General features: G+C 45.4%; 9 protein-coding genes across 9 annotated transcripts; 5 read left to right on the top strand and 4 right to left on the bottom strand.

Annotated features, from left to right (window-relative positions):
• Positions 1-1,740: 1,740 nt before the first annotated feature.
• Positions 1,741-2,530, bottom strand: AO090011000956 (putative COP9 subunit 3; the record flags this gene model as incomplete). The annotated part of the gene is made up of 4 exons (XM_023233183.1): positions 1,741-1,749; positions 1,835-1,981; positions 2,037-2,273; positions 2,384-2,530. The coding sequence occupies 4 exons, from the start codon at positions 2,528-2,530 to the stop codon at positions 1,741-1,743; spliced, it is 540 nt and encodes a 179-aa protein (XP_023093713.1).
• A 463-nt stretch (positions 2,531-2,993) lies between these two features.
• Positions 2,994-4,461, top strand: AO090011000955 (glutamate-5-semialdehyde dehydrogenase; the record flags this gene model as incomplete). The annotated part of the gene is made up of 3 exons (XM_001826460.3): positions 2,994-3,294; positions 3,342-3,503; positions 3,560-4,461. 3 exons carry the CDS (start codon positions 2,994-2,996, stop codon positions 4,459-4,461), a joined length of 1,365 nt encoding a protein of 454 aa, XP_001826512.1.
• A 253-nt stretch (positions 4,462-4,714) lies between these two features.
• On the bottom strand, positions 4,715-5,758 carry AO090011000954 (60S ribosomal eL18 domain-containing protein; the record flags this gene model as incomplete). The annotated part of the gene is made up of 6 exons (XM_023233182.1): positions 4,715-4,792; positions 4,880-5,247; positions 5,309-5,413; positions 5,531-5,601; positions 5,660-5,707; positions 5,730-5,758. 6 exons carry the CDS (start codon positions 5,756-5,758, stop codon positions 4,715-4,717), a joined length of 699 nt encoding a protein of 232 aa, XP_023093712.1.
• Positions 5,759-6,201: 443 nt separating this feature from the next.
• On the bottom strand, positions 6,202-7,528 carry AO090011000953 (putative mitochondrial carrier protein; the record flags this gene model as incomplete). The annotated part of the gene is made up of 5 exons (XM_001826458.3): positions 6,202-6,424; positions 6,493-6,629; positions 6,680-6,958; positions 7,036-7,356; positions 7,421-7,528. The coding sequence occupies 5 exons, from the start codon at positions 7,526-7,528 to the stop codon at positions 6,202-6,204; spliced, it is 1,068 nt and encodes a 355-aa protein (XP_001826510.1).
• A 1,244-nt stretch (positions 7,529-8,772) lies between these two features.
• On the top strand, positions 8,773-9,919 carry AO090011000952 (uncharacterized protein; the record flags this gene model as incomplete). Its single annotated transcript, XM_023233181.1, has 4 exons — positions 8,773-8,855; positions 9,279-9,378; positions 9,428-9,803; positions 9,867-9,919. The coding sequence occupies 4 exons, from the start codon at positions 8,773-8,775 to the stop codon at positions 9,917-9,919; spliced, it is 612 nt and encodes a 203-aa protein (XP_023093711.1).
• Positions 9,920-11,143: 1,224 nt separating this feature from the next.
• Positions 11,144-13,392, bottom strand: sac6 (fimbrin; the record flags this gene model as incomplete). Its single annotated transcript, XM_001826456.3, has 5 exons — positions 11,144-11,178; positions 11,240-12,222; positions 12,294-12,982; positions 13,050-13,260; positions 13,370-13,392. 5 exons carry the CDS (start codon positions 13,390-13,392, stop codon positions 11,144-11,146), a joined length of 1,941 nt encoding a protein of 646 aa, XP_001826508.1.
• Positions 13,393-14,731: 1,339 nt separating this feature from the next.
• On the top strand, positions 14,732-17,737 carry AO090011000950 (DDHD family phospholipase; the record flags this gene model as incomplete). The annotated part of the gene is made up of 4 exons (XM_023233180.1): positions 14,732-15,368; positions 15,460-16,210; positions 16,349-17,545; positions 17,611-17,737. The coding sequence occupies 4 exons, from the start codon at positions 14,732-14,734 to the stop codon at positions 17,735-17,737; spliced, it is 2,712 nt and encodes a 903-aa protein (XP_023093710.1).
• A 578-nt stretch (positions 17,738-18,315) lies between these two features.
• AO090011000949 (PaaI family thioesterase) lies at positions 18,316-18,786 on the top strand (the record flags this gene model as incomplete). Its single annotated transcript, XM_023233179.1, has 1 exon — positions 18,316-18,786. The coding sequence occupies one exon, from the start codon at positions 18,316-18,318 to the stop codon at positions 18,784-18,786; it is 471 nt and encodes a 156-aa protein (XP_023093709.1).
• A 733-nt stretch (positions 18,787-19,519) lies between these two features.
• AO090011000948 (PX domain protein) lies at positions 19,520-22,597 on the top strand (the record flags this gene model as incomplete). The annotated part of the gene is made up of 2 exons (XM_001826453.3): positions 19,520-20,055; positions 20,104-22,597. 2 exons carry the CDS (start codon positions 19,520-19,522, stop codon positions 22,595-22,597), a joined length of 3,030 nt encoding a protein of 1,009 aa, XP_001826505.3.
• Positions 22,598-22,860: the final 263 nt, after the last annotated feature.

The raw sequence follows: 22,860 nt of genomic DNA, 5'->3' as shown, positions 1-22,860 counted from the left end.
AAGCTTCTTTATATTAAAAAAAACTTAATTTTTTTTTAATTACTTTATATCTTATATAGATCTAATCTTCTAAAAGTCTAGTAATATTAATTAATAATTTTATTTTTTTTTTAAAAAAAAGCTAGTTCTTAATAAAAAATTTAATAAAATAAAATCTTAGTAATAAAATTCTTTATATAGCTATAATCTATTTTAAAGAAATTAATAATCTAATAAATGATTTATATAATTTTTATATTAAATTTTAATATTAGCAATAAAACAAAATAAAACAAAATATATTAGAAATAAATAATAATAATAATAATAATAATAATAATAATAATAATAATAATAATAATAATAATAATAATAATAATAATAATAATAATAATAATAATAATAATAATAATAATAATAATAATTAGTAATACTCTTAAGTTTAAAATTTAACAGTTTCTATTAAATAAAATAAATAGCTTTAAATAGTATTAGATTGCTTTAATATTAGTTAAAAGACTAAATATAATAGGTGATTCCCGTATAATATAGTAGATACCATATAACCATAGTCTATGGACTCTATTGCATCATGTTAGGTTTCGGGCTCCCACGGCTACTGCTTAGCTGAACCAACTCGCCTTGCATAAGGGCTGTATCTGGAGGGGTACTTTGATAATGTATTGCCCCTTTAATAGATCAAGGGTTAAGTAGAAGTGTGAAGCACATCATTCCCTTTGTTGCTCTGGACCTGGTATTTCAATGCATATCACCCATAATATCTTCTTCAATGTCAACTCCACCGGCTGCCTCGTCGAGTGTGCCGATGTTGCTTTTTGCAGAGTTGTCAGACCACCTGAGACTCTTTTGCGAAAACAGAAAATGCTCGTTACTCAACTCCAGCCCATGGTTGGATTGGTAAATACTTTGCGCAATAACACCCAATTGCCGACCCTCTTTTACTATCTTCCCCCGTGCCCACTGTTCCCGCGAATAAAGGGACTTTATTGGATTAGAAAATCGAAGCATTGTGGTGTCGTTATAGTTATGTGATTGTAGCAAGACAGCACTGAAAGCCCCCGACATTACAAGTGATGCCACTAGTGACTCAACTTCACAGAGTGATGAACAATCGGACGCCTGTTGTGCCACATCTGCCATTGTGAGGGCAGAGAATGTCCTCCCTAATTTCAGGGTCTTGCATTTATTGAATGCCTTAATTACCTGGTGGACAAGGCCGGTGTTATTGTCCTAGATATCAATAAGCACACTAAGAAGGCAAGCACCACAGGAGTCAAGAATTCCGAGTTATAACTCACTAGACGCCAAACGGACTGCGCAGCTCCAGCTTCAGCTTTTAACCTTTGATAATCGCCCTTTTCGAATGCATCGGCCAGTGAGGTATATGGCCTCACCAAAGATTGATATGTCCTGATCACATGCGAAGAGACAACATCCGGGTGTGCAGCTAGCTGTCAAAGAACGATACTAGTTAGCTGGGAGGCTGCAAATTTTTCAGAGATGGTTTCTTCGTCTGAGACATTACCTTTCCATTTCTCAACAGGCTGACCAAGAGCCACTTTTTGTACCCTTCTACCATGATCTTGCTGACGGCGTTTGTGACAGGACAGGATATTACTATGCTCAGATAGTGAAGTGCCCTATCCCACTTTTTTAGCGCCATGTATATCATTGCGCCATAGAGAAAAAATTGCAAATGGTCTCTGTATGCCAACTGCTTAGAAAACCCAGAAGCATCGGTTATGAACGCTGTGCTAGACTCGTGTTCCGCACAAAGCAAAGGCTGATGATAGTTCTGATAAGCCTGTCCAGTAACAGTAGGAAAATGACAAACCTGTCTCTCCAAAACTGGCACAGCCAGGCTATACGACCTAGACACCAAAGTGAGTTTAATAAACGTAGTGTGAACTGATGTGAGAACCTCTGACGAGGGGTCGAGTCGAACTATGGCATCCCTGACAGCTAGAACTGCTAGAAGTGGCTTTTGCGCGATGCAGGTCAGCGTAATGACCATAACAAGTAATGTTGATTACTACCTTAGAGACAGCCTGCGCAGCCTGAACCACAAGTTGTACTAGCCGGTGCCATTCATGACCAGCATACCGTATCTGAAAAGGATCAAAGCTTCTCAGAATCCGAATAGCCTTGAGCCATAGTTCTCGCCCGGGATAAATTTGCTCTGGTAGCCGGCTCTTGTTGCTGCCCTGGAGGGACTGTATCTTAAAAAGGAAGACTGATAAATAAGACAGAGTGTGTAGAGAAGGATCGAGGTTCTGTAAACGCGCAAGGGAATTTGTAAGCTAGCGAAGTCCCCGCACTTGAAAGGGGAGGACTATATCGATTCTCATCCCCCCTAAAACTTGTTTAAGAAGCCTCGGCTTACATCTAGCAAATATCCACTAGCCGCTGAAAGCTCAGAAGCCTTGCTCGGCTGTTGAAGGTATGTGATGAGGTCACGGATTCGCCTGTCATAGTCTTCGTCGAAGCTACCTGACGACACCGAGGTGAGTTGCGAAAGAAATTCGGCCATCTCTCATAAACAGACTGGATGCCAAAGTCTAGTCTGGAAAATAGTGTAGTCTCAACGCTCAGGAAAGTTGTAGGCTGACAGCTTGATGAGAATAGGTTAATCGACGCTTGCGGGCGGAAAGAAGTATCGCGCCCAGTATGACGCTGCTTGCTCCATAACCATGTCAGTATAATCTATCGTACACACCGCCTGCCTAATGTGCTGCCAAAACCCCCTCTTTGTGACAATCTACGGGGTATTCCCCACCGCAATCGGGTGAGTCAGTTTAGTGTGTGTTTGTAAGTCCTCCAAAACTGTCAAGAAAAAATTCTAACCGCTGCGATTCTCGAAATCATTGTCCAATTGGTCTTATCACGGCACTTAATATTCTTTATCACGTTTGGACTGTGGCACTGGCACGCACGCACACACTCACTCACTCACACACACTCTCTCTTCCCCCTCTTTATTGAGATCCGCACAAATGTCCCTTACCGAGTCTTCTGCTATTGATATCGCTAGGACTGCTTCTCTAGCATCTCGACGCTTGGCAACTTTATCTGAAGCCGACCGCAATGGAGCTCTGACAGCACTTCATGATGCGTTGCTGAGAAACAAGAATTCTATATTGGAGGCAAATGCGAAGGATGTCGATATGGCGAGTCGGGCCGCTGCAAGTGGTAATTTAAGCCAAAGTATTCTTAAGAGACTTGACTTGTCACGACCGGGAAAGTACGATGACATGCTGAAGGGCATACTTGATGTCCGGGATTTACAAGACCCAAGTAGGTATATATAAATGATTATGTAACTATTACTGACTATATTGAAGTTGGACATGTGACTCTGAGGACACTGCTTGATGACGGTCTGGTGCTCGAAAGAGTGAGCTGTCCTATAGGCGTCCTACTGATAATCTTTGAGGCTCGCCCTGAAGTTATTGCGAATATAGCTGCCTTATCTATAAAGTCGGGAAATGCTGCAATCCTCAAAGGTAAGTGTTCATAAGAAGCTCGTGGCTTGTTTTTTTATCCCGCTAATGTCAGAAAGGCGGCAAGGAATCTACGGAATCTTTTGTTGCTATCTCGCAGGTTATTTCGGATGCCATATCGAGTACCCAGGTTCCTAAATCGTCAGTGCAGCTTGTGAAAACGAGGGATGTGATTTCTTCCTTACTTGCCCAAGACTCCTTAATCGATCTTGTGATACCTCGCGGCTCGAATGAACTCGTTCGATTTGTAAAGGACAACACAAAGATTCCTGTTCTTGGGCATGCTGATGGCCTTTGTTCTGCATATCTTCATTTTGATGCAGACCCGGAGGTTGCGGTTAAGGTCATTGTGGACTCTAAGACTGACTATCCAGCTGCATGCAATGCTTTAGAGACATTACTCGTTCACCAAGATGCTCTTGAGACTCTATTTCCTGCTATTGCAGATGCTTTGATCTCTAAAGGAGTGTGTCTTCGTTGTGACATACCAGCTAAGGCTGCATTAATGAAGACCTTGCCGGCGGTACCGAGTCATCTGCTGCAGGATGCTATTGATTCAGATTATCGCACCGAGTTTTTGGATCTCATCCTCGCAGTAAAAACGATAACTACAGCGCCACCCGGAAGTTCGTCGGTTGAAACCGCGGTCGCTCACATCAATTCACACTCCTCTAAGCATACAGATATTATTTTGACAAGGTCAAAGGACATTGCGGATGTTTTCATGAAAGGTGTTGACAGCGCTGGTGTTTTCTGGAATGCATCGACAAGATTCGCAGATGGGATGAGGTATGGATTTGGTACGGAGGTTGGAATCAGCACAAATAAGATCCATACTAGGGGACCTGTAGGGTTAGATGGCTTAACCATCTATAAGTACCTGATTCGGGGGGATGGTCATCGAGCATGTGATTATTCTGAAGGGGGGAAAAGATGGAAACATCAAAGCCTTCCGCTTTAGGTAACTAGTTCCGCTCGTTCATAGTCTGATATTATCGTTGGTGTAAACTTCAGTTTTCATTCAGTTCCAACTCCTCTACCTGAAATTCCATTCATATCCGTAAGAGTCGCTGCCGTACCAGCTAAATGGTTTTAGAGCTAGCCGTATTTCTAAGTAAAAAGGTCGAGCACAAGATCACAAGGCCGTGCGCATGTATTTCCATGGTCATGACAGTTACGACCCTGATACAAGATATTTTTCGTGATGAGCTCCTTTAAACCTTGAAGCCACGAGACCTTCTCCTTCCACGGGCCCTCTCAAACTTGCGTCCCTTGCTTCGCACGTAGGGTTTCTATTGAGCATTAGTCCCAATTCTCTCCTAGGAAAGTGGGCCCTTTTCTTATAAAAAGGGGAAAAAGAGGGATGAAAAAGGACTTGCCTTGTGGCTATGAGGACCAAAGCCGAAGTGCTTGACTGCCTCACGAGCGTTCTTGGGTCCACGGAGGAGAAGTGTGTTCGCTCCAGTAGGAGCCCGGAGAGCAAGTTGATCCAGGGTCAATGTTTCTCCGCCGGCCTTCTCGATTCTGGCTCTGGCAGTAGCAGTGAAGCGCAAGGCAGCCACAGACAGCTTCGGGACGTTAAGCAGGCGGTTGTCGTCAGTAACGGAGCCAATAACGACGATGGTCTTGCCCTTGTGCGCATCGGTCACGTTGGAAGCGATACGCGACAGAGAAACAGGGGGGCGGTTAATTCTCGACATGAAAAGACGACGCAGCACGACCTTGTTGAAGTTGGAGTCCGTGCGACCTATACAAGACCACTAATCAGTTTTCCGTCATTTTATGCCACCGAATGGTCTTCTTCATACGGGCGAGGAAGCGATAGAGCTTCACCAAAACTTGCAGATAGACATTCTCGCTTTTCGGCGCCTTGCGATGGCTGCTACGCACATGGTGGCGATCCAAGTCGATACCTGCGCTCAGATGTTAGCTTTGAACATTGTAAATTGACCTGAACAATGTTTTCGAAAGCTTGTCCGATAACATAATTCTGCCGAAATGGGTGTGTGGTGATATGTATGTAAACGTACCCATGGCTGCTAAGACTGATGGGACACCTGGGAGTTGGCTAGCTCTCGCACCCGTATGCAAAAATGAAACTCTTGAGGTTTTTGATCTACGATTTTCAGATGGTCGGTGTGCGCGGGTTGAGCCCTAACCTAGAGCAAATCGGGAAGTATTGGGGGCAAATTGTGGGCACCTGAAAACTAAGGCATTTAGAACTTCTACTATCCCCTAAGAGGAATGTTGGCTTTCATGCCAAGGTGCGTATCATTGGATGAGTATAATCTACTAGTTAGTACTAGCAGTCAGCACCACCTGAGTGTAATGGTAGCAGGTTTAAGGTTGTGAATGGTAAACTAAAGGCCTCTAGTAATTGAAGGAGGGCTCCGCTCCATTAATAGAACTAACCCTATCATCAGTTGAAGCACACTCCTCTACACTCTATCTTTTGTGGTTTGCTCAATGTCTTCCTAATTTTTCTCACTCCTTGCGTGATGTAACATGCGTATGATTCTAAAAATAAGCAATATAGTACCTGCATAGGATCTTTAAAATAGCCAGGTACACCAACTGGTTCCCACATCTAGAACACCTAGTATAAAGCGATGCTTATGTTGCTATTTTTCAAGCTACGTCACCATCGTAGGAAGGCAAAACTTAGGGATCAGCGAAATATCCCTTCCGAGCCATGGCGATATCATTTGTCATTCAGCTGGACAAGAAAGTCCCTCGTTAGCTCAAAGCTGAGCCAACTACTCGCCATGCTCGGTGCCACTTTCAGAAGATTGGGGACAATTCCTTTGAAAAGACCACGCGTTCCCTCTTCTGCAACAATGACTTTCACGGCGTCCCAGACGGATGCATACTGATAGCCCATTCCAGACATTGTATTAATTTGGAAACGCCGCCGTAGAACATCACTAATGACCGGTTAGTGCAAGGGACGGAGGGAGTGGTAAGAATGTCGGAAATCTGCAAAAAATCTTACAATGGATAAGTACATGTTTGAGCCACTGCTCCTGAAATAGCGCCCGCTAGCAATTTACGCAGCGAACTAGGAGTCTTGTCACCGTCGGGAGTCAAATACTTTCGAACCGATTCGTATGTCATGAAATTCAAACCAACCTTGGAATTCTCAGTATATTGTAAAGTGCCAAGAGCATCACAGAACTTACATATGGGGCGACACCAGCCACGGTAGGGATGATTCCGCGATAGAGCGCTAAGATACCACCCTCGGTCTTGTACATTAAGACCATGGTGCCGAACATGCCCGGTAGCTTCCCGCTGCCATCGCGCTGACCGAGGGCTGCGAACGACGCTGATTGAATAGAAAGACGTGTCCGAACAATGTCAAGAGGATAAGTTATAGTGACTGAGGTAATTCCAGCAGCGCCTCCGCAAATGAGCCGGCGTACTGGTGACAACTCAGCATCTGGAGTTGGTTCTGCAAACTGAACTGCAAGATAAGCATAACTCAATGACGGAGATGGTACATGAGATAGAATACAAAGAATGTTGCATGACTTACCCTTTTGTAAAAATTGTAACTTCCAAATTGAACCGCAGAATAAGGGATTATTCGAATGCAATTGGTACCATTGCCCCGCATAAACCCTCTCCATCCCTCCTCTTTGCCGATCTTTACAAGAGCCTTCCATATAGATAGCCTATACTCTTCCCTGCCAACACTTTGTATTTGAAGCAGGATTTTTAGACGTTCAAGTGGCGACACGATGGTTCTGGATACCGCACCTGCTACGCCCCCAGCAACGAAAGCTGCCACGACAGGTTCCGCGATTCTGCCCTTGAGTTTACCAACAAATTTGCTGCTATTTCCCGAAGACGCTTCCTAGAAACTCGTTGAGCCATGGAATTCGTTTCTTCTCTTGATAATTGAAATGTCCTCATCCTACCTTGATCGAAGCCGAACTCGGTGGCAACTGGGTTAACTTGGCCAAGGTATTGTCCCTTGAAGTCTTCGATTCATCGTGACGAACCGATTCCTGACGATCCAGACTCATGTTGTAATGAACGATTTACGGAGACAGCAGGGGTACCCCGAATCGCTCCTGAAGAGGGGTTTGGGGTTTGTTATTCAGGTATATCAACGGCTGGCTTGTTTTTTTAGAGACTGCCCTTTACTAGCTGTTACGTATGTCGGCGTCGCAGCTCACAGGACAGAGGACGCTTGAACCTATATTGTGATATAGTCACAGCAGGAAAGCCCTTTGGAATTCGTCTGGCTGACGTCGCACAGGCCATAAATAGACATAGGTCGACTAAAAAATCAATGTGACATGGCCAGGAAACCCAAGTGTTGGAAAGAAGCTTGCGAAGAGCACGAGGCGGAGGCAGTAACAAATAAATAATACAACTGATCGTTGGGTGATAACTATATTATCATCTGAAAAGAAGTTGGGTACCACAGATAAGGAAATGTATAAAACGCTCTTCAAGGCTAATGAGTGGTTCTTTTCAACATCGAGAGGAGAATGAATCGAAGACGCGCTGACCCAAACGAGACATCATTGCGGCGGCTTGTCGAACATTAAATCGTGCCTAAGACCGCATTTAGTCCCGGCCATTAGTGTCCAGGTGTCAGGGATGGGTGGGCCAAGCCACATGCTTTAGTAATTTTACAACAAAAGCAAAACCCATCGTATGCACAACACATAGTATAAAAGACGTACACATGGCCCTATATATATTGGGAAAAAAGTGTCTGATCTCATTGACTTTCAATATCCCAGATACTTTTTATATGATTTACTAACACTGGGATGCACCACTGATATTAAATAGGCATCAATGGTACAGAACACAGCATAGAGCAAATGTATGTTGTAAAAGTATGTACAGAAAATTGTACAGGACACTATACCGCTCGACACAGTTTTGTATGGAGAGCTCTGGAGTATAGTACTGTACATATACGGAGTATGTGTAGTATGTGGGGAGTGAGACAACTAACGATTGCAATGTATGGATACTGGATACCACTGTATGTACGGAGTACATGTCTCAAAATTACTAATAATTAAAGGGGCTTTTCATGACTGTGGCTGAGTTATTTCGCTTGTGGCATGTGCACTTTCCTGTAGTCCTCCTGTTCGAAACTTGTCTTTCGCTCCTTTACCATTCTTATTCTTATTTCCACCCAACCTCATTAGCTAGGCTAGGTTTTGTCCTTGTGTCAATACATTATCTTCTAACTTAAACATAATATCGCCGGTGTATACAAAGAGATATCCGACTTTCCTACACAATGTCTCGTCCTGGCACCACGCTCTATGTCACCGGTTTCGGGCACGGAACTCGAGCTCGCGACCTTGCCTACGAATTCGAACGGTATGTGCCGCTCGTCGATTGCCTACACGCTACCATGACCAGACGACTCGTTTCCATCTCGCAATCTACACCTCGGTTGATCCTCGCAATGCCGACGTTGGAGCAAGACCTCCCCTAGTGTTCTGAGCTTTGCTTGTTGCATTACTCGTCGTCTCCTTGATATACATACATTCCCTTGGAAGAGTCATTATGGCCCCGGCACTTTTGCTACCTATCATAACCCGTTTATACACTTTTGTCTTTGGTCATTGAGCAATATTATCTTAGTTGTCTGTTTACACCCCACTAGTCTTGGTTCTAACCTAGCTTTAGTTACGGGCGCCTTGTCCGGTGTGACATACCAGCACCACGTACTCCTTCCAGCAGACTGTGCGTTGCGACATACCCGCTTTATACTTAACATTCTTCTCTAACAATACCAAGGTTTGCTTTTGTGGAATATGAGAGCCGCCGTGATGCAGATGATGCGTATCATGAAATGCATAACAAACGAATTGGACGGGATGATTTATTGAAAATTGAAGTGAGTGACGCAGTAACTAGTGAGAAACCAATCTCTAACGCGTGAAAAGTGGGCTCGCACTCCACCATCTGCTTCTTGGAGGTTTGATTCTGGCCGAGACCGTCGGCGCGATCGTACACCGCCACGCCGTGGTCGTTCACCGTCGCCTCGCCGTGGCCGCGGCGATTATTCTCCTCGTAGGGATGACAGGTACGAACGGGAATACGACCGACATGATCGTGATTATGACCGCCGCGACCGGGATTATGACCGACGTGACCGTGACTATGATCGCCGCGACCGTGACCGTGAACGCTCGCGCGACCGTTCTCGCAGCCCTGATGAGAGAGAACGTGATATCAAGGATGACAGGGAACGCCGTGATGATGAACGTGAACGCCGCGACGATGAGCGTGAGAATGGCCCAAATGGTGAAGAAAGAAAAGGTATGAACTCCTGAATGATCATCACTTCTACCTAGTCTCGCTCTGTGTTACTTATCAATCTAGTCCTTCTAGACCCTTTAACTTCTGCCCATGATGAACTTGACACTGCTGAGTAGGTTACCTTCATCCCAAATTCATGTACTAGCATCCTGTCGGTTGTCATGGTCTGAGCCGCGGAGGCCGAAGAAAAAGCAAAGGAAAAAAAGGGGAAAAAAATTAAACAGAAAAGAGAAAAGAGAAAAGAGAAAAGAGAAAAGAGTAAGAAGAATTCAAGAGAGGTGGAGAGAGCTATTACCAGCTCTTGTTTGACATTGATGGTTTGGCCATTATGGGCATAGTGGCTCCATGCCATGAGATTGCACCGGTATTTGATCAGATTCTCTGTCGTCTCCCTGCTTTTTGTTATATCGCCTCCCCTTCCCCAGCCCTCTTTAATGCCCTTAATTCGTTTTACCGCAGTTTTTTCTTTTTCATTATCAGGGAAACCGGAAGAGATAGAAGGCGAACAAAGAAGAGGACTCGGGCCTAGTGCTGTGATGGATCGATCTTATTGGGATCTTGACTTGATGAATCCACGTTGAAGTCTTTGTCAGCGGCTCGAATTTTCACCGAACGCCCGTCGAGCGATCGTTTCTTCCCCCGTCCCGCCCACGCCAGTGTATGTCGTCCTTTTGTCCGTCACGATCCGCAGCGGTCCGTCATACGTCTAAATCGCTGTTTAATATGAAGACGATTAGCATTCCCTTTTACCGTCCTGTACGACCGGTCGTTGCGAGTTCCGGAAACCGATAGTAATGTAGAGCAGAGAGTGTGTATGTTCGTAGTACCTGGACCGTAAGGAACATGAAAGTGGGACTTCTTGATGATATGCCCCCCTATGGCCTATTGGTGGTCTAATGCGCAGCTTAATCGCTAAATTGCTTCAGAAACTATATCAATCTAGCAGAAGCACGTTATGGATGCATGAAGAACCAGAACTGACGGTTAAAAGTATGGCCTGTTATGTTATAATCTTCATCAACTGGTGGTTGCGTCCATTGCGTATATTTCATGGCTGAAGATATTTGCAGGTCATATATATATGAAAGGAAATGGGATAAAAGGGGAAAAGTGTTGAATTTGAAGCATTGACGCAAAGGTGGGTTATGCCTCTTTCGGTATTTGATCCTTACGATGGCCTAGGTCTATAAACATGCTCGAAAATTTATAGCAGGTCAATAGAGCTGCATACATACACAGGCAATAATCAATCCGAAGGAAGAAAACTGGAAATGGCCGAGAATAGAATAGGGTAACACGCTCCCCATCCTAGCACAATACAACTCTCATAATGAGCTTACTCATTGCATCTTCTCATATGTAGCCATAAGGGAGCCTTGTTCACAATGGTTAGCTTTTACATTGACTCAAGACAAGTTCAGTCAAGTCAAACTCACCAATAAATGTAGTCACTAAGCGAGAGCGGACCTGGCAAATATCTTCAGGAACCAACCAGATCGTTGCACCTAGCTTTCTCGCTATACTGATGCTCAACTTGGCGTTTGAGTATGCTTCTTCGTCACTGCGGCCTGGAGTTACAATTTCATAGTCCACGTAGCTACTCTTCATGCCGTTAAGCACGTCAAGGAGAAAGATTCCCGAGCCGATTGACTGATCCTTAAAACTGCGTATCGACGAAGTCCTGCCGCCTCTGCGGGACATGTCATTTGCCCACCGTATCATCTCCAAGTCCGTAATCTCATGTTTACCCATCCGCTGCGCCAAGCTCGACAGTGTATTTGTGATGTCTTTTCGCATTAGTTGCCACACTAATCCTAGTGTAAGGGTACGCTGTCCATCGGTGATATCAGCCCCCTGAACACCAACAAGAGAAAAGCCGATATTCTTTCCAAGCTCGGTGGCATAATTTGTATTCTCAACTGCTTTGAAACGCATCATTTCACCACCAGATGTTGGTGGTCTGTTGACATGCCTCCAATTAACACTTCCGGGAATTATTTTGTCATATGCCTGGAGGAGAATAGTGCCATTCCGAAGATCATCAAAGAGAGAGTTAACAGCTGGTTGGACATCCAGTGAATTTAACCAGAGCGTAAATACTCTAGCTTCACGTTCTCCCTCAGCATCGAAGTCTTCGACTTCGAGCTTCTCTTCTTCAGTGATAGGGTCGAGACCTGGAATCGTGTTGAACAAATTGGCTACAAACGCAAGGTTAAGTTTGGGATTTCCCGCAACAAGTGAGGTTGGGGTCAAAAACTTTCGACAGCCCAGTTTGTCGGCGTTAGCTAGAACCTGCTCAGCACGCTGAAGCAAGTCTTGTGTTTGCAAGGGACCTCGTGAACAAACATCAGGTGCCAGTTGGCTGAGAAGAACAGTATAATTTTCGCCATCTTTCACATCAGTTGAAAAGTTTGTCACCCTACAGTGCCAATCAGTAAATGTCTATGCATTCCTTGATTATCCCTAAGAGAACACAGGATGGCAACATACTGTCTATTCCATCTTGCGTTTCTCAGATGATAGTTGAACCAACGCAGCAATATCTGTTCAGGAGGCAGACGTAAAAATTGCTCCAAGGTCTCATCTTCTTCAAGAAGTCTATAAAGCTCAGGGTGGAGCTTGATGTCAATTTTGCCCAAAAGACCCCGGCGAATGATCTGCCAGATTAGGCCAAGGATGAGATGTTCGCGCACTTCTATGATATCACCACTTCCTATATTAACAACTGAGCAACCAATACCTTTAGCCGAGTTGATCACTATGTTGTTATTTTCGGACATGTGGAATGCGTTCAATTCCTTGATTTTCTTTCCTGGCTTGTTCAAGACACGCTCGTCGATCGTATCCGGGACACTATCATTGATCAGTTTTGCTAGAACCAATCCATCTTTACATTTATCAAACATCTCGAACGTATCGGTGGCAAACGGCAGGAAGTGACCAACGTCCGGGTCGCCAGCAAGAACGGCATTGATGTGTCTCGTGAACTCGGTCCTTTCATCCTCATTGATAGTATGAGTTACATTTGCCGATGAACCCTGGACGTGAATTCTTCCGCCTATGCTGCCTTTGGAGACATGGCGAGATGATCCAGCGCCATTACCGGGTACTACCGCGGCGGGACTGGCAGTGCCGGTAGGCCCGCTTTGCCCGGAAGTAGAGCGCAGCTTGGAGATAAGCTGTTCCGCTGTTTTAGTTCCTCTGTCGTGAAATATAAAAGTATTGGCTCAAACTGGAAATACTAACATCCACGTAGTCTTCAAGTTCTACCCGGCGAGAGCTATCCAGTTCAACCTCTTTGAGCGCCTGCCGTACGATGTCATATGGCTGGCGCTCTGCTTGTTGAGTAGCTTTGATCACGGTTGCCTCGTCCAAGTAACCTTTATCATCGACATCTAACTTTCTAAAAGCATCTTGGAGCGAGAAGATTTCGCCCTGGTCGAACTGTGGGTACTTCCTATAGACAAGACCATGAGAATAAGACCGATTGCTCAGCAAGTGAAGTAGTAATAAGACAGAATTCCTGCATAAATAATGCAGAAATTGCAAAGAAATTTTTGACAAACCTTTGAAGTTTAAGGACGTTCATTACTGCCTTCTTTCTCGCCACGCCCACTGATACCCAACGGAGTGGTTTGTAGGTTATATTATGGGAAGGCACGGGCTAGAAGGTCAACAACTGATAGCCGAGGATGACAAAAGATCTAATGTGTTCGGATATATCAAGGGAAGATTGTCAATTGAAGAATGACGGCAAAGCAAGCCGAAGTGAGCACTGTCCGTAATTCGGTAGCCTAGGTAGGACTTCAGGTTTGCGTTGGGTTCCCCTGGATGGCGGAGTGGTTTGGTGAAAAGCGGAGTGGGGTTTTTGGGCGCTAGTAGGAGAATGGTGATGACGCGGGGACCAGTTGGGACGACGAATCTCTTCGGTAGAAAGCTACACAGTACTCAGGAAAACATTGAAGTCTATGTTATTTATATTATTTCAGTTATTCTGCTTCATTGAAATTATGAGAACCCACCATTTTAGTTACCTTACAAATGGTGGACGATTGAATGCATGGACGAGTGGTTCATATTAATCTTGGATATTGCTGATGACGCATTATGATGTCGACCCAGGTTATTTGTGCCGCTAGGGCCATTCTTACTGGCCTAATCCATCTCAACGTATACCGTGTACTATGTACTGCACTTCTAGCTGATGTACTTACCTACTACTAAGTACCTACTACTATCATAACTCATAGGAAGTGAGGAAGTATTGTACCAATGCAGGAATATATGTACATATATATTATCATCAATACTAATTGATTGGCACCTCAGCCATCCTCCCTCATCAGACATTAAACTATATATATACATGTTTTCTTTGTCCTTTCCTTTACAATTTTCATTTTTCATGTATTCTTGTCCCTCGCAGCTTTTCTCAATCTCTTAAGATTATTTCTTCGTTTCTGGGGCTTTCTGTGGTCACGACATGTTGCCTTTAAGGTCAGCATGCCAAAACCTAAGTTGATTACTCCGTAGAATCAGACACTTACAGTGCCCCACAGCTGTTCCTATCACTGTCATTTTTTCTTTTTCTTAGTTTCTTTCTTTGGCCCCGTAATTCCGACAGCCTAGTTAAGCACTGGTATATCACCCATATACTACTGCATAACTCAACTTTTGCCAGAGGAGGGAAAGAAGAAAAGAAAGGCAAAAGAGGAATCGGATCTGCAGGTTCTGATCTCGGACCAATTCAGAGTGTTAAATCCGCGGATACGTATCTATTGACAACGCTTAGACTTTATCTCAAATTCAACCCCCGCGTGTTCCCTCACTGGTCAATCGTCCCCTCTTAGCCTCGTTCTCATTTGACACCAGGCACTAACTTCGTCGAATTGGCTCGCATTTCGACTCCTCGGGCTCTCCAGAGCTCAATGTCAAAGGAGAGCAAAAGAGGGACATTCCTGGGGGCGATCTCTCCTTGGAATGTCTCTAGGAGCACAACGCCTCAACCCGACAGTGGCTGTAATGGTACGCCAGACATCTTGCAACGCTCTCAAGGCCAAGACCACACAGTCACTCACAGGCATCGCCTTAGTCCACAGCGCTATCCCAAAGACTGCCCTTCCTTGCGGGTAAGGTGGTTCTATGCTGTGGACTCCCCAAAATGGAAACCGGCGCTCGTGGAACAAAAGAAAGACGCCTCAAAACCACTTCCCCCTCCCAAGAAGTTCGTTCCATTTTCAGTCAAGGATTCCCAGGCCATTGAAATAGCATTCCAGAACATAGCCGCTGTTGAGGGTGGAAAAGACGAAAATAAACCTAACGAGGGCATTGGCGAGGCCCAGGAACTCACAAAGGTACCTGTCAATGAGGACTATCTCTTCGATGTGGATGTAGAGCGAAGGGAGCTCAGTCCAGCATATTGGATAGGCCCCGTATACGAAGTTCGTCGTGGGACATGGTTTGTCCAGGACGGCTCCACGATTAAACCATGTGAAGAGAACCTCGCCACCCAACTTGAGGAGGGCTATCTAAAAGTTAAACCGTGGCGCTTTGAAGAAGTTGAAGGTTCGTCATCTTGATACTTAGGGTCTTCCTAAGGCCTGTGTAATGGCCCCTAACTCAAAAGCGCAAAGGCATAAACTCACGCTGCTCTTAGAGCCCAGCACGTTGCGCGATCGTACTGAAAATGCCGGGCATATGACCCACGTACCTGCAAATTCTCTCTACACCTATCGCCTGTTTGGCGCCTATATGAATAGCTTGGTGACATACCAGGATTCGTCGACAGCATTACTGACAAATGATGACTTCATGTCCCGTGTGAGCACCACGGTATACCAGAAGCTGGGTGGGGTGCCAGGTACACGATTAGTACGCGGTTTCTCTGAGACAAAAAGACAGAAGGAAGCACCTGATTCTAGAAACCCCAACCGAAGATCAAACCAGGGCTCAGTCTCTACTCCCGAAGCACGCCATCCAGATAATCAGGATCACCGTGTACTAGAAGGCATGAAACCCGGAGTGATGGATTCTCATCTTGAAAGCAACAGCACCCCTGGGATAAATCAGAGATCAACTCTCGAACGGCAGATGTCATCTCTTGCTGGCGAACCGCAGAATCCGGCTGACATCGAAGAACAAGCTCGTAGACAGGAAGAGAAGGAGATGGAGGACTCGAGACAGGGCGATGGCAATGATAGAGACCGAGAAATTGACCATCTAGTTCTTGTTACCCACGGGATCGGGCAGCGACTTGGGCTACGTCTAGAGAGTATCAACTTTATCCACGATGTGAATGTCCTACGAAAGACCATGAAAAATGTGTACAAGGTGTCTCCTGATCTTCAAGCCCTCAACTCGACATTTGGAGATAAACACGAGAACTGTCGTGTCCAAGTACTTCCGGTGTAAGTGATTCCATGTAAATTCATTCTGTCAGGTGATGCACGATCCCTCGGCCCTCTAGCGGGCTCCTTTCGAGGGGAAAGAGGGAGAAGACCCGAGAAATTGAGCCACGCTGTCAAGCCTTCGCTAATCTAAGCTAGATGCTGGAGGCACCTCCTCGATTTTCCCTACCGAGGGGTGAGACAAAATCGCAAAGAGCTGGATCTTGCAGACGCAGACATTCTCGAAGATGACCCCTACCCCGGCTTAACTGATATTACACTCGATAGCGTACCCGCAGTTCGCAATTTAATATCCGATTTAGCAATGGATGTGCTTTTGTACCAGAGTGCGTACTGCGAGCACATATCGACCATAGTTAAGCAGGAATGCAACCGAATTCTCAAAATATTTAAAATGAGGAACCCCTCTTTTAGGGGATCGGTGAGTCTCTGTGGGCACTCACTCGGTAGTGCCATCCTCTTTGATATCTTGTGTCGTGAAAAGTCCACAGCTGAATCTCAGGGGCCATCTGTCACTGTGGGACAGCAAGGTAATTCGCCAGCAACCTTGCAAGATGGGCAACTAGACTTTGATTGCAAGGAACTGTTTTGCTTGGGCTCTCCAATCGCACTCTTTCAAATGCTGAAAGGGAGAACTATAGCTGGTCGATCTATGACGGAAAGTAAAGCAACTAAAAACACCTTTTATATGGATGGAAAAGACACAACTGTCGAACCATCACCCAATCAAGCTAACACAGGAGTAGCGCCTGATGATGACTATTTCATTGTTTCTTCTCCGAAGTGTGAGCAGCTTTACAATATATTCCATCCTTCCGATCCCGTCAGTTATCGCATAGAGCCGCTTATATCACCAGCAATGTCGTCGCTTCGGCCACAGCCTTTGCCGTCCGTAAAAAAAAGCCTTTGGGCAGCCTCTGGACAAAGCCTTTCAATTATTGGAAGCCGCGTCGGCCAAAGTGTGGGGTCTCTGTGGACTAATTTCACGACAGGCGTTGCGAGTAGCCTGCTTAATCGCAGTCTTGGCCTTAGTTCTGAGGATATTCCTCAGAACCCACCAGCCTCTGCCACCCTTTCGCAGCAATCGTTAAACACAGATGTCGATCTCGCAAATAGACTTGATCGGCATCCTACTCTTATAGACTCGGACCTGGAGACGCTTTATGACGGCTTCCAAAAAATCAAAAGTGCACCTGGCAAGAGTGCATCAGCTCCTGCAAGCGATGACGCCCCTGAGCATCAGGGGAACGAGATTCGTATGAAGAGATTAAGGACCGAGGATGCAAAGGTGAGGTCCTTGAATTCGAATGGACGAGTTGACTATAGCATACAAGAGTAAGACTCCTTATGGTACCTGCCCGACCTCCAACATGGTAAGAACGCTAACTCCACAAAACCAGAGGGGCCTTTGATATATCCATGATTGCTAGCATCGCTAGCCATTTGACGTACTGGGCTGATGAGGACGTTAACCACTTCATGCTTTCACAGATGCTGTCCAGGAGGATTCCCCCACGGGAAGCCTGATTGAGACGGTCTTTACGTCTAAGTTATAGGGATTCACTGTGCCTTTGAAAGGAGGAGGAGGAGTGGGAGAGGGGAGGAACCAGGGCTATACAATCTATGATATACATGGTAGATGCTCACAGACTGGTGGTTCGCGTCTGCTGTTGTATGCCTTTACTAGTATATCATTATAAAGCTGAAGTATGTAAATATCCATTCAGTAAAAGCTGCATTGCTTCCACAAGCTTAAATTTTCGAGTAGTCTGCCTTACTGGGTTACCTGCATGGTATGGTATACCTAACTGTTAGGCGAATTCTACCATAGCTATCAGTGGTACTCGTCAATGTATGGAGTAGAGAATAATTAATTTTTTCGGAAAGTAATAAGTACTTACGCCTTCCTAATCTTAACATAGCTATACTGCATATAGATTTCAGGCAGTTTTCGGATGAGCCCGTGCAGTACATAAATACGACCGGCACTAGTATCCTTCGTATAATTAATTTAATTGTGAGGGCCGCCCCCAAGAAATAAATCCTTTGCCTTCTTCATTTCCGCAGGGCACCTTTCTTTTCCCTCTCAATTTTCCATTGGAAGCATGGAAGCGCCAAACAACGCACAACAATATAATATGGGCCCAGAGCTACAACAAGTCCAGAGAGCCTGGGAGCGTATCCGAGTCGCTAGTCCCATATATGCCTTTCTTCTTAATGATATCGATATTTACAATGCCGAAAAAGGCGTGTTTCACTCTCGCATTCAAGTCGCTCCTCACCACCTTAATTCAAAGGGTACTTTACATGGTGTTTTCTCGGCCTGCGTCACTGACTGGGCAGGCGGATTGGCAATCGCTTCCTATGGCCTTGACTCTACGGGGGTGAGCACAGATATTCATGTCAATTACCTTTCTACGGCGACCACTGGGGACTGGCTGGAGATTGAGGGTCGGGCTAATAAAGTGGGGAAGTCACTTGCTTTCACATCAATCATCATCTCTAAAAGGACCGAGACTGGACAGACAACCATTGTTGCACATGGAACCCATACAAAATATATCAGAATACGATGAACTCGCCTGTGTGGGGATTCACCAGGTTGTATCGATATTGCAGGCATGAAAAATTACAAGGGCCAGATGGCCTCGAAGAAAGATAGGGGAACAAAAACTCCAAAGTTGCTCTATTGATGTTATTAGCACCGCTATCATCTTTACATCTGGCATGAAAAACATGTACTTTGAATGCCTGGATTCACTCGGATGGCGGAGAATAATTCCATTCTACTGCTTTAGATACCTTGTTTTCGGCAGTGAAACAAGGCAATAATGAACGGAGACATCTTCAATAATTTCTAACCAGTACTTTCTTAGTCTTGGATGGGTGCTTTTATAACCTAAGGTTGCCGTCATGTACTTGGAATGTAGTGTTATCAACAGCATCATCTACCTTTAATTAGAGATATGCCTCTGTATCTACACCTAAGATCGTATAATTTTCATGAAACTCGTATATATATACGTATGCACATAATTTCCCCTCTACTGTGGTGATAATGCACACGAATAAGGTTGATCCCATGGTTGTACCAATACATTCCCGTCGGGTATCGGTCCAGCTAGCATGCCCACTGCAATTGCTATTTACTGTACCATGAATTTCACATAGGAGCAGTGGCTGGGAACAAACACACCCGCGCCTGTCCAACTTGTCAATTATAAATGAACAAGTGGTGGTTTTAAACTCCTTCTAGAACTGCTTACCAACCACTGTGGCGAATACTGTCATTTCATGGGGTCAATAACCATGGACACTCCCGATGATGCTCCTTTTCAGCCAAGTGAACCTGACCTCCCCGACCAAGCAAGTGCTGCAGAACAACAAGCCGGCCCAAACAACCATGGGTCCAATACAGCGCAGTCAAAAGAGCTTGTTGATTTCGTCATTGGTTTCCTTTCTACTGCTAGCAATGAAGTTCTGCTCGTCGTCTTTGCTGGCTTGGTAGGCGTAACATATATTCTTCTGGGAAGACTTGGCCTACTCCTTATTGGGGTAGCCAGTGGCATTGTCCTACATGCGTCATGGGAGGGGGCGAGTACTCATTCCTCTGGGCATGAATTGAATTGCCGACTTCCTAGGAGAAGAGAAACGGGCTTGGATATAGCTCATAGGTTGCTTGATTGGCCGGAACGCAATACCTCAGGAATTGGATTAAGCCACGATAACATCCAGAAGGTTTTACATGACGTGGCTCAAATAGAACCAGACTACACTTCTTTTCGTCCAGGGACAGCTGCCGCGTTGGAATCATTGACCGACGCGGTGATCAGGGACTATGTCAAGTAAGGTTCCACCTTTCTAAATAAGACAAGAGCTTACCGAAGAGAAAGTTGTTGGTATGAACCGATCTTGCCGTTCGAGAGGTCGTTTCCTCTCTCCTGCCGGAGGACATTGATCAGCTTTATCACCTCTGTGTCAACACACCTCTCACGTAAACGGGCAGCAGACACTTTCTTGGAATTCCTCACAAATTCATCCTCCATATTAATCGTATTCTTGAATGAACTGTCTACAGCTTTTGAGACCATTGGACCCACTATGACGCCCGAGCAAACTATCCAGCGTTACCTAGAATTGTCGCCGGAGAGCAGTTTAGCAAATGTCTTAGCAGGCCAACAACAGCATAAGAAACTCAATTTGATAGCGGACGATATATTGGCCAGCTTTTTGGACCCGAAAGCCTACGCGCTGCCTCCTCTAAGGGATTTCCTTCGCGAAATCTTAGCCGGTGTTGTCCTCGAATCCATCATCTCGAGTCTATCACGTCCAGAGTTTATCAATGGATGGATCATTCATCTTCTTAATGAAGGCGAATCTGAAATCATGAGTGCAATTGACGCCGGTGTCGAAGGGGCGCGAACTAATAGTATAACTACAGCCAAGGGTTCCAAAGAAGTAAATATGCCTCTTTCAATGTCATTGAATGAAAGGAAACTGGGTTCAGAGACTGCCCATATAGATAAGGCAACTGAGGAAGCCATGGCGGAAGCTAAGCGACTAAGTGCCATGATCGCAGCACAAGACTTGCAGCATCAGAATGCTGAGCAGTTGGTATACGGTGATTCTCAAATCCCATTTTTTTCAAGCGGAGAGGCTCTCATTTCACAGTCCAATCATGGGAAGGAAAGTGTTGAGTATGATACTAGAACGCAACCAGTGTTTGAGAATGTGAACGCCAAGCGGACTCAGAAGATGCAGGAGTCTGCATCTGAAAATGCATTCGAACTAAGTCCTGCAAGGCGACCCCCCTCGCTGTCTTCGCTACATTCCGCAAGTTCCTTGTCATTGAATCAAACATCGGATAACGACATACATACCACCCTGACTCTCCATCGAGCTTCTATAACGGTAGATGATGGCTTAGATCCGGGAGATGAAACATTGCTGCGATCAAAACCTATATCAAATTATTTAGTCCAAATTGAGCCGGCATCCGCGTGTTGCACAGGATGGATGGTTTTCAGGAACTACACAGACTTCGAGTCACTCCATGAGACATTGGAAACGATTTCAAGATTGAGTGGAGTTCAGAAGTTTAAAGACGATCATCCTATCCTGCCTGACTGGAAAGGGCAGACAAAACAAGCATTGGCGAGGAGCTTGGAGCGATACCTCCAAGATGCCCTTCAAAACGAATCTCTAGCAGAGAGTGAAAGAATGAAGCGGTTCCTTAAGAAGGGTGGAAGTCTTGGCCCTGCATCTGCGGGCACATCCCCAAAGGCTGGGTTCTCTTTTCCGAGTCAGGCTTCCCTCGAAAATGTCGGAAAGGGGGTTCTAGGTGTCTTAGCAAATGCACCAAAAGGCGTTTCCGACGGCAGCAAGGCCGTTTTCGGTGGCATGACCGGGGTATTCGGCGTGAAGTCTATCAAGAAGACTTCATCGAATTTGATTTCAAATAGTCATAATCAGAATATCCATACCCCCACGCAGCCAAATGAGCCCCCTCCGCGCAAGTCTGATGACGCTGGAAATCTGAGACGACATTCCCTGGAGCCATATACTGGAATGTACGATGCTCGGTTATCCTCCAGGTCTCAGAGGCATAGTTCGCCACTATTTGAAACTGCGTCTGGTACCACAGCTGTAAAGGGAGGCAAACCCTGTCAGGACATACCTCTCGATAGCCTGGCAGAAAATGCAGAGGGCTCACTCCAGGCTCTCGCCGCAGAAACAGAGCGAGTTGCTCCTTCCTCTAGCCTGGATCCCAGACATCATGATTCGCTAAAACTATCACACTCGTCGGGTAGGCGCAGGGAGGAAGATACCAGTACCCAAATTGAGGAGCGGGCGAATACTGCTGCGCAAAATAGTTCAGATGGCCGAGGCAGCCCTATAACCCAAGAAGAAACCCGGATAGCTGTGGAACTCCTTTTTGCAGTGATAAATGAATTATATACACTGTCATCTGCCTGGAATATACGCCGGACTCTATTGAATGCGGCCAAATCATACATATTACGCCCCGGGAATCCAAGTTTAGAGACGATTCGCGGCTTGTTACAAGGATCAATAATTGAGTCCAACACCTCTGATGAAGCGCTCGGCTTGTATATCACCAAACTTCGTGAGAATGTCTTCCCAACGGAAGCTGAGTTGAAGTCTTGGCCTTCCGCACCTAACGATGCCGAAAAAGAGCGTCTAAGGGAGACTGCACGAAAAGCTTTCGTGCAGAAAGGGCTGCCACAAGCCTTGACAAGTGTAATGGGAGCAGCTGCCAGTCGTGAAGCTCTCGAGAAGGTATTCGATAGTCTCCAGGTCCCAATAATTGCGCGAGGGCTTGTGTTTTCTGTTCTCATACAGGCATTGAGGTCCGTAATTTTTTAAGGTGCCCTTACTATCACGAATTAGAATGAGTGCTGTTTGGGTATAGGTTAACCCGTGGTCCTATACGCCCGAATATTCCCGAGTTGCTTACACAGTAGTCATAATGGTCGTTTTCGACTATGTGACAATAGTAGCTGATTTCTAACTTCTAGTATGTAATCACGTGATGATAAGTCAAGATAAGAGCTCTGTCCTGTATCTTGTAGTACTGTCTCCGTAGCTCTACATCAATTTTGCTGACAGACTCATTTATCAAAGATCAG

This window comes from Aspergillus oryzae, chromosome 7 (assembly GCF_000184455.2).
Source record: "Aspergillus oryzae RIB40 DNA, chromosome 7".
In the NCBI taxonomy this organism is placed as follows: Eukaryota; Fungi; Ascomycota; class Eurotiomycetes; order Eurotiales; family Aspergillaceae; genus Aspergillus; species Aspergillus oryzae.
The sequence above is the reverse complement of the archived record's forward strand: the minus strand, read 5'-3'. Positions and strand labels throughout refer to the sequence as shown.